General features: G+C 38.6%; 1 protein-coding gene across 1 annotated transcript; it reads right to left on the bottom strand.

Moving 5' to 3' along the window:
- Positions 1 to 9,944: 9,944 nt before the first annotated feature.
- On the bottom strand, positions 9,945 to 10,883 carry LOC138347866 (uncharacterized). Its single transcript, XM_069296446.1, has 2 exons — positions 10,448 to 10,883; positions 9,945 to 10,393 (listed from the first exon to the last, which is right to left on the bottom strand). Exons 1-2 carry the CDS (start codon positions 10,881 to 10,883, stop codon positions 9,945 to 9,947), a joined length of 885 nt encoding a protein of 294 aa, XP_069152547.1.
- Between the last annotated feature and the right edge of the window lie 372 nt (positions 10,884 to 11,255).

Genomic DNA, 11,255 nt, shown 5'->3' with positions numbered 1-11,255 from the left:
GATTCAATTACAAATAGACAACCAAGAAGTTCAAAATCAGCTGCAAACTATATTTTTAGAAATTCACTTGAAACTTTCTAATGTAAAGTAATTATCGCTTCAAAACTCAACTCCCCTGCCTCCTCCCAAATCCTTTGAGCATGAGAACTATTTATAGGGGAAGAACATAGAAATTTTGGTGGGAGATCCATTGGATTTTTTCAAAGAAAGAGTTTGAATTGCTCCTTTCCAAGATCAACAGTAAAAGGCATGGGGGGGGGGGTTGTATCTTTATTCTGAAAATCCACAAAAAGGGGAAAAGGGACGAGAAGGACGATGATGGTACTGTATCGCCGTTTGGAGTTAGAACCATCCGAGTTTTGAGGAAAAGAAGAAGAAGACGTACAAAGGGTACTGTTGGATGCCAACGTCTCGCTAAAAATTACGGCGTGTGTCTGGCTTGAAGCATACGTTGCTCGTTCCTCGCTGGTTTCTCGCTTATTTTCAACGTAGAAGACGACCTACAGGGGTGGGTCGGGTATTGCTGCTGAGTTGGGAATGTTTAACAAATTGGGTTTGTTATTGAGAATGGGTATCTTTGGAATTGTGTATTGGTGTGGGCTGCTGATTGTATTATTGTTGGCCTGCTGATTGTATTGTTGTTGGGCTGAAAATTGAATTGAAATTGGGCCCAAAACTAAAGCTGAAAAAATGAGCTTAAAAGGGAAGTGAAAAAGATAGTCAATTCAATTGCAATTATAGCCAAATAGAAATTAAGAAGTTAGCCAATTGAGTAAAAATTTAGATGAATTAACATTAATTAATTAACATCGTAACAAGATATAATAATTAAATTAATTATAAACTAATTAACTGAAAATTATAACTATAACTTAAAATAAAGTGAATTAATAAAGTTTCTAACTAAAACATAAAAATCTTCTGTGATGATTTTCAAATATTTATAAAATAACATGATAATAAGAATATACATATTTATTATTTAAAATTATATAAAATGACAAAATTCCTAAAATAATTTTAAGTATTTTGAATTTCATGAAACTCATTAATTCGAAATTATAACCTACTTAATAATATATAAAATCTTTTTGAGATGATTTTTAAATATTCATAAAATATGATAATCAAATAATTATATAAAACATATAAATTTATTTAAAATTATAAATAAAATAAAAACGAAGCTATTTAAGATAACTTGCAAACCATCTCTCTCTCTCTCTCTCTCTCTATATATATATACATATATATATATATATATATATATATATATATATATATATTTAAAATCATTTGAAATTTAAAAATCTCGATGATTAATTTATTTATTGGAGGGCCAAAATTGGGTGTCAACAACTGTCCCTCGTTTGACTTGGATGACGAAAGAAATTCGAGGCAAATGAAATTGACGAATCCAATTTTGACCGACCACATCCTCATCTTTTGAAAAAGGATTTTGGTACGGATTTTAGCAATTATGGCCGAGCCCTAGTAGAAGGTTTACTAAATTTCTCAGGCTATATGAGAAGTCAGACCGCTTGTAGTTCGATAAGCTTGATTTAACGCACGATTATGAAAGACTTCAAAATCTATCCCGATATCGAATTATGAAGAGAACGGAAAGCTCGAGAATAAGATTTAAGAAAGGATGTCGGAATACAACTGAGTTTTCAACATTGAACCCGCCTACATATCCTTAAACTTAAGGAATCAGGTTGTTTGTAGTTCGACTCGATCAGTTGAAAAGGAAATCTATAATGCAAGATAATCTTTGGTTTTGGAGGAGTGAAAAATAAAACGAGTGTGGAAAATAGGTTTGCACCCTCCTAGCCATGAATGTGGAGCTCTTCACATCCATAAGTAAGAACTTACATGGACATAATTTCCAAAGTTCGTGGTGTGCTGTCACTCAGATTAGAAAGTTGCCTCTGGTGGATGCGAAACTGAAATCGATGAACTAAAAGAAAAACCCACACGCCTTTGATAGGGGTGTGGTTTGATTGTGGCGGAAGTTGCTCCTCAGCTCGCGTCCTAAGAGTTTGACACTCCTCTTTGGACTATGTCCCAGTTCGCTGCGAAGAAAAAGAAAATTCAACATTGTGCCGTATCCCTTTTGATGTCGTCTGCACCATGTTGGAACTTAATTGTTCTCCTTGAATATTTTACGTTAACTTCTATCAGTTTGGCATGATGTAAATAGAACATGTATCTCATATTTGCAACATGACTGTTCACTGTACTTTTCTTTTAGTATAGCAGTGGTGAAAAATAGACTAATGTTTCTTGATGGTTAAATATGATGGACCTCTTGGCGTTTGAATACAATGGCCTTCTTGGCATTAGAATATGAATGGCCTTCTCGGCAGTTTGAATATGCATGGCCTCTTGGCAGTTTGAATATGAATGGCCCTCTCGGCGTTTGAATATGATGGCCCTCTCGGCAATTTGATATGAATGGCCCTCTCGGTAATTTAATATGAATGGCCTTCTCGGCAGTTTGAATATGCATGGCCTTCTCGACAGTTTGAATATGAATGGCCCTCTCGGCAATTTTATATGAATGTCCCTCTCGATAATTTAATATGAATGACCTTCTCGGCAGTTTGAATATGCATGGCCTTCTCGGCAGTTTGAATATGAATGGCCCTCTCGACGTTTGAATATGATGACCCTCTTGGCTTTTGAATATGATGGACCTCTTGGCAATTTGATATGAATGTTCCTCTCGGCAATTTAATATGAATGGCTTTCTCGGCAGTTTGAATATGCATGGCCTTCTCGGCAGTTTGAATATGAATGGCCCTCTCGACGTTTGAATATGATGGCCCTCTTAATTTTTAATATGATGGCCCTCTCGGCAATTTAATATGAATGTCCCTCTCGGTAATTTAATATGCATCGCCTTCTCGGCAGTTTGAATATGCATGGCCTTCTCGGCAGTTTGAATATGAATGACCCTCTCGACGTTTGAATATGATGGCCCTCTTGGCTTTTGAATATGATGGCCCTCTCGGCAATTTAATATGAATGGCCCTCTCGGCAATTTAATATGCATGGCCTTCTCGGCAGTTTGAATATGAATGGCCCTCTCGGCAATTTGATATGAATGGCCCTCTCGGTAATTTAATATGAATGGCCTTCTCGGAAGTTTGAATATGCATGGCCTTCTCGGCATTTTGAATATGAATGGCCCTCTCAGCGTTTGAATATGATGGCCCTCTTGGATTTTGAATATGATGGGCCTCTCGGCAATTTGATATGAATGGCACTCTCGGCACTTTAATATGAATGGCCTTCTCGGCAGTTTGAATATGCATGGCCTTCTCGGCAGTTTGAATACAATGGATTTGACTGTGAATGTTGTATTCTTTGGTCAAGTTGATATGTTTCACTCATAATCAGATATTTGCTGATAGGCTCTCCCAAAATAGTTGGTTGATAAATATATTATCTTTGATGATCTTATTTATTCCTACATCCACAAAAACAATTTTAGTTTTGGAACACTGATCTGTGTCGATTTCTTCCAATCGTCTTGCTTCTTATCTTGCTATCTTTGGAAGTTTGGTTGACTCTACGAATCACTATAGACAAAAGACAAGATCATATTTAAATAAAAACACTTGTTATGTACGAAGTTTTTAGAAACATAGTTTTAAAGAAAATCTCTGCTAAGTAATCGTCACGACATGCACGACACAAACAAAACCTTTGTCTCAGATTCTGTCATGATAGATATCTTGTTGGAATTTCAGAACTCCTTGTAAATATGTCATATTGAAGTAGTTGAAGTTGACTCTGACGTTCCGAGTACCCTTGATGGAATTTTTGAGGCCTTCCTAAAAAAATTTGTCCCAGTAAATGTTTTAAAAGAAATTTGATGGTAATCACGAAGTCATGATATCTTGCAATTTGTTGATATTTCCTCAAAATCATACTCTAATCGGATATTTTGATATGATCTTTGACCCTTGTTTGTAAAAAAAGAACTCTTCGTGTAGGATTTTTGAGATCCTCTCAAAAATTTTATCCCAGTTTCAATTATGAAGGGAAATGGAAATCTTATTGGAAATATGACCGAACCCTTGTGGCGCCTACGTATCCCGCTGAGGCAGGAATCAGGTCACACGTAGTTCCCCTATTGATGGTTAACATGAATAAGAAATTTTGATAAGAAAATGACCGAGGCCGACATAGGCCGCCTACGTATCTCGTTTTTGAGAATTCAGGTCGAACGTAGTTCAAGTACACAAGGAATGTCCCAAAGATTAATGCGACCAAAGATTACGAACAAATTGCGATTACAAGGAAATAAAGGAAAGAAATATTATTCTTCGAATGTAATATCTCTTGACGGCATCTGAATTGATAGCTTTTCTCCATACTCTACCATTCATCTCTGCTAGGACCAAAGCTCCTCTTGACAGTACTTTGTGGACAACATACGGTCCTTGCCAGTTAGGTGCAAATTTCCCTTTATATTCCTCTTTATGAGGGAAAATGCGCTTCAACACCAATTGACCTACCTCAAATGTTCGAACTCTTACTTTCTTGTTGAAAGCACGAATCATTCTCTGTTGATACAACTGGCCATGACAAACGACACTCATTATTTTCTCATCAATCAATGTTAACTGCTCATAGATCACGAACCCATTCGGCATCGCTCAATCCAGCTTCCTGAATAATCCTCAAAGACGGTATCTCAACTTCAGCCGGTATCACTGCCTCTGTTCCGCATACTAACAAATCCAGTTGAAGTTCGAATTGTGGTGCGATAATCTAGCAAGTCATAAGGCAAATTTTCATGCCAACATTTGTAGTTGTCAATCATATTTCTCAATATCCTCTTGATGTTCTTATTGGCAGCTTCGACAGCTCCATTCATTTGAGGACGATATGCAGTTGAATTACGGTGGTTAATTTTGAATTGTTCACATATCTCTTTCATCAAATGATTGTTAAGATTTGCACCATTGTCCGTGATGAGAGACTCAGGAACTCCAAAACGACATATCAAGTTATTGCGAACAAAATCAGTCACAACGTTCTTCGTCACAGCTTTATAGGAAGCAGCTTCGACCCACTTCGTGAAATAATCAATGGCGACCAAAATAAACCTACGACAATTGGAGGCCGCAGGCTCAATTGGTCCAATAACATCCATGCCCCCATGCTACAAATAGCCAAGGAGAACTCATTGCATTGAGCTCGTGAGGAGGTACTTTGATCAGATCTCCATGTACCTGACATTTATGACATCTTTGGAAAAATCGAACACAATCGTTTTCCATAGTCATCCAGAAGTATCCTGCCCTTAAGATTTTCTTTGCTAATGTAAACCCATTCATATGCATCCCGCACATTCCAGCGTGCACTTCTTCGAGCAATTTTGTGGCTTCTACAACATCCACACATCGTAGTAATCCCAGATCATGAGTCCTCCTATAAAGAATCTCCCCATTCAAAAAGAAGTTGTTTGTCATTCTTCGAATTGTTTTCTTTTGGCTACTTGTTGATTTTTCAGGGTATTCACCAGCTTCTAAGTACCTTTTCACATCGATATACCATGGATTTCCATCTGATTACTTTTCCACATGTAAACAATGCGCTGGTTGTTCTTTTAAACCTATCTCAAGTGGGTCAATGTAACTCTTTTCTGGGTGTTGTATCATAGAGGATATGGTTGCGAGAGCATCAGCAAACTCGTTTTGTATTCTCGGGGTGTCTCTGAACTCGGTCTTCCTAAATCTTTTACTTAACCTCCTTACCAGTTGTACGTAAGGTAAGATTTTAGGATTCTTCACGGCCCATTCTCCTTGAACTTGATGAATCAACAAGTCTGAATCACCAATTATAAGTAATTCTTAAATGTTCATGTCAAGAGCCATTCTAATGCCAAGAATACAAGCTTCGTACTCAGCTATGTTATTAGTGCATCGAAATCTAAGCTTCGTTGTTGCTGGAAAATGTTGTCCTGATTCAGATATCAATACTGCTCCAATTCCTGATCCTCTAGAGTTAACTGCCCCATCAAAGAACATTCTCCAACCAGGATATGATTCTGATATGTCTTTTCTTACAAACAATACTTCTTTATAAGGGAAATACATTTTAAGTGGTTCATATCCTTCATCTACTGTGTTCTCAGCAAGGTGATCGGCCAAGGCTTGGCCCTTGATTGCTTTCTGAGTCGTGTATACAATGTCAAACTCACTCAACAAAACTTGCCATTTGTTAGTTTTCCTGTGGGCATTGCCTTCTGAAATATGTACTTGAGTGGGTCCATTCTTGAAATAAGATGTGTTGTATAAGCCGACAGATAATATCTCAATTTTTGAGCAACCGAAGTCAAAGCACAACAAGTTCTCTCTAAGAGGGTATAACAAGCCTCATACGATGTGAACTTCTAGCTCAAGTAGTAAATAGCTCTCTCCTTTCTTCCAGTTTCATCTTGTTGTCCCAACACACACCCAAATGCATTGTCAAAGACGGATAAATACAATAACAAAGGACTACCCGCGCGTGGTGGCACCAATACTAGCGGATTTGAAAGGTAACTTTTGATAGTGTCAAAAGACTTCTGACATTCTTCGGTCCACTTGGTTGGCGCATTCTTTCGTAACAACTTGAAAATGGGTTCACGGATCACCATTGATTGGGATACTTAGACAATTCAAGACTTGCCTCCTCCCGATAATCCACACATATCCTAATATTTCCATCTTTCTTCGCTACTGGAACAATGTTAGACAACCAAGTGGGATACTTAGTCACTTCGACGACCTTCGATTCGATCTGCTTCATGACCTCTTCCTTTATTCTTAAACTCAGATCAGGTTTGAACTTTCTAGTTTTCTGCTTTACCGGACAATACTCTGAATTGATAGGCAACCTATGGGAAACAATATCAGTGCTTAATCCTGGAATATCATCGTAAGACCAGGAAAACACATCGACGTATTGTTTGAGCAGCTCGACCAATTTTTCCTTTTCTATTACTGTGAAATGGATACTGACTCGGGTTTCTCTAACCAACTTGTCATCTCCTAAGTTGACTATCTCTGTCTCATCCAGGTTGGGATTTTTATTATCTGCAAGGTTCCTCAAGTCGTCAGTAAGGTGTTCAGGCATCATAGTTTCCTCATCATATTCTTCATATTCATCTTCATTGACTTTACTTAGTTCATCGTGTTCGTGACATGTCATGACATTGGCATGTTTAGATTCATTTTTACTGAAAAGAAAATAAAGAAATTATGTTATATAGAAAGGATTTAAATGTATATATTATAAAGTAATTTGCAGAGGCAAGATAAAAAATAAACGAGGCTTTTCATTGGAAAAAAGGCGTACAAACTTTGATCATGACTCATGTCAATGTGTGTCATTTATTTTTTAAACATTACGATGAAAATAAAGTGACATAAAAGGTTGTTTTGGGCCTCGTCCGAACTACACCGATTTTCAAAAGTAAAACTTCAAATCTTGTCTTTGTCTACCAAGCAATTCGATGAATCATAAGTGGAGTGGCCACCCAATTCTGTAGCATCTCTTTAGGTTTGGCATCTCGGATGGTGGGTGTCGCAGTGCATTCTTCCAAGATCACAGCACAATCTCCTTCATCAAACAATCGTCCCATCCCTTCCACTAGACCATCACTCTTGGACTCTAAAGCATTAGCAACAAATAACTGGTACAATTCTGGAATAGGCTTTGGTATATCAAGGCCATGTTTCTTCCTTGCTTCTGCTTTGAATAATTCCTTCTTTGTTGGGGTATAACCAACGCCAAAGCGGAAATTTTGAAGTGGGATAGGAAGAGGTTCGGATATGACATCCAAATTCTTGCCCAACCCACGTCCAGGCTCAAAACCGCTTCTTAGCATGGTTGTGGCAATCATTTTATACACCGACGGCATTGGTGTTTGCGGTGTTATATCTTCAAAAGCAACATTCATTATATCTGCCATGTGAAAGTCAGTACCTTGAGATGAATCGTCAATAACGGGAACAGAGAAACCAGGGTAACTATGATTACTCCCTTCACCATGAATGACAATTTCATGGTCCTCCCAGATGAACTTCAAGATTTAATGCAATGTGGATGGAACTGTTCCGGCCGCATGGATCCATGGTCTTCCTAGCAACATATTGTATCTTGTGGATATTACCCATCACTTGGAATTCAGTGACAAATTCTGCAGGCCCCATTTGGATACCCAAGTCTACCTCCCTCATGGTCTCTCTTTGCGAACCATCAAACGCCCTTACATTCATGTGACTTTGATGGATTTTTCCAACATCATGATTTAGCTGAGTAAGGGTTGATAACGGGCAAATATTGAGTCCTGAACCATTATCAATCAATACTCTAGCTACAAACTTGTCCCTGCATTTAATAGTGATATACAAGGCACGGTTGTGCATCATTCCCTCAATTGGTAACTCTTCTTCTCGAAAAGAGATTTGGTGACTCCCAATGACATGACTAACCATAGTTGCCAGATTATCACCACTTGTTCCCGTCGGTACATATGCTTCATCGAGTACCTTCAACAATGCTTTCCGATGGTACTCAGAACTCATCAATAGAGCCCAAACAGAAATTTGAGCGGGAGTTTTCTCCAAATGCTTGACAATGGAATACTCCTTAGGCTACATTCTTTGCCAAAACTCTTCAGCCTCACCTTCTGTGATCGGCCTTTTTTGGTTTTCTTTTCTTCGTGTTTCTTGAGCTAACTCTTCCGGAAGATAGCATCTTCCAGAACGTGTCATCCCTTGAGCTGTAGCCTCCTGGACAATGAACTTTTATTTGGGTTGCTCATTGCTTCTTTCCTTTGCCAAAGCAAATGCCTGATGAGGTGCAGTTATTACAACAAACTCTGGATGAGCCTTTATGGTCAAAGAGGCCATTGTTGGTATGAGTGAGTTGACATTTGTTTTACCGACGGTCCCATTAGCTAGCCAATCTTTGTCACTTCCAATCATATTGATGGTCTCTTCCCCATGATTCGGTAATGGGTTAAGATTCACATTGGGGGAAGGGGCCTGAAGAGTGATGACTCTATTATCAATCAAATCTTAAATCTTATGTTTTAAATTGATACACCCTTCTGTATCATGTCTTGCTCCTCCAGAATGGTAAGCGCATCATTGATTCACTCGAAAGAACTTTGTTGTGGGATTAATTGTCCTTGTGTGTACTAGTTGGATCAATCCAGCTGCTCTCAAACGCTCAAAGAGTTGGGTACGTGTTTCTGCCAAAGGAGTGAAAACTCTAGGAGGCTTTCTTTCTAGGTTAGGGTGGGGTAAATTATTGGTATTTGGGTTGTTTTGTCACGGACTTTGGTAGGCTGGTATATTGGCTTGGTGATTTAGTGGTGTATTTTGGTAGGTTGGTGGTTGATTTTGGTAGATAGGTGGTGATGGTTGGTAGTTCTGTTCTGCATAGTAGATTGGAAGTGGAGCTTGTGGAGGTGGTTGGTAATTATTAACGGTGGAGAATCGGTTGGTGTTTCCAATAGCAGAACCAGAACCAAAATACCTTTGTGGCCTTGACCTTGGGCTAAAAGATACAACAGAGACATCCTCTTTCTTTTTCCTAGCAAATCCTGCGGCCATGGATGGTGAGGATTTGTTGGCGGCCTGCAAAGCAGTGAGACTCGTAACCTTCCCAGTTTTGAGTCCATCTTCTATGGCTTCTCCCATTTTGATCAGCTCTGAAAACTTTTGTCCAATCATGGGCAACGTCCTTTCATAATACTCAGGCTCTTGAGCTCGAATAAAAGTAGAGGTTATTTCGCTTTCAGTCATCACAGGTTGTACCTTCGCAGCTTCTTTCCTCCAACGACACGCATATTCACGATAGTTCTCCGTGGTTTTTTGCTTGATTTTTCCCAAATAGTATCAATCAGGGATTGCTTTGACATTAAACTGGAATCATTCCAAAAAATCTTTGGCTAGAGCCCCCCATGTAGACCACTGACGGAGTTCTTGACACGTGAACCATTCTAACGCCTCCCCACTAAGGCTTCGACTAAACAACCTCATAATTAATGCATCATTTTTCCCAATACCCACAAGTTTGTCACAATAAGCTCGCAGGTGAGACATGGGATTGCCAATACCATTGAAGGTTTCAAATTTTGGAATTTTGTAACCTTCGGGTATTTCCAAATAAGGGTGCATGCAAAGGTCTTCATACTCAAGTCCTGTGATTTTCCTTGAAGTTTGAACACATTTAACTGCTTCAGAGATGGCCTCCTTCATGACATTCATTTCTTGTTCATACTTTTCTTCTTTGAGCCTCCACTCCTTTTCCATCTCTTCATAGTGATCCAGCTCCGGTTGAACAGGAAAGCTAGGACATGGTTCAGGGATTGAGTAGACTGGTGGAATTTAGAATGTTACAGAAGGGTATGTCGACTGGTTAGGCAAAACACATGGATTATTGGAGAGTGAGGGTGGGATTTGGTAGGTTGGCGTGAAATTTTGGGAGTGATTAGTGTTAGGTGCTTGGTTTTGATTTGGTATTGGTGGTGGTGTTTGGTAGGAAGTGCTGGCGTAAGGAGAGTTGGATACAGTTAAGTCAATGGTATGAGGATTAGGAGTGGAAGTGATGGGTCCTGTGGTATGGATCGGGAAGTAGTTGGGTAACGGAGAACTTAATGATGGAAAATGAGGAGGAGGTCTTCTAGTTTCAAGGGGTGGTTCATTCAATGCAATGTCCAGTTTGGCCAAATCTTTGGTTTGTTGAAGCTCTTCTTGCATATCTGTAATTCGTTGCATTAATTGAGAAATCAATTCACTCTGATCAGTGAGTTCAGCATTTCTGATGGTCACATCGACTATTCCCGTTTCTTCAGAAGTACCAGTCATTTTGCTTTTGCCTTTATCCAAAGAGTGATCATTGAAGGATGGTATGATTGCTTTAGATCTTGTAAAGTAGGGATGGTCTGCCAGTTTGACTTCAACACAGATCAGTGTTTACCTGTAGAGAAAAATCACTCAAAAGACACATATGTTATTCTTTGTTTTTAACGAGTTATGCAAATAATATATATATATATATATATATATATATATATATATATATAATAAACACGTAAGTGTCATTTTGCTTCAAGTAGATTAATCCACGGAAATATTTTGGGTGAACGAGTGGACTCTAATGGAAATGAATCTTTCTGTGATAAAATTAGGAAGGTCGACCTGCATAGAATGCTATTAAATTTCAGAATCTTTCACTAA

This window comes from Solanum lycopersicum, chromosome 4 (assembly GCF_036512215.1).
Source record: "Solanum lycopersicum chromosome 4, SLM_r2.1".
Classification (NCBI taxonomy): Eukaryota; Viridiplantae; Streptophyta; class Magnoliopsida; order Solanales; family Solanaceae; genus Solanum; species Solanum lycopersicum.
Note: the sequence above shows the minus strand (reverse complement) of the source record. Positions and strands in the feature narration are given on the sequence as shown.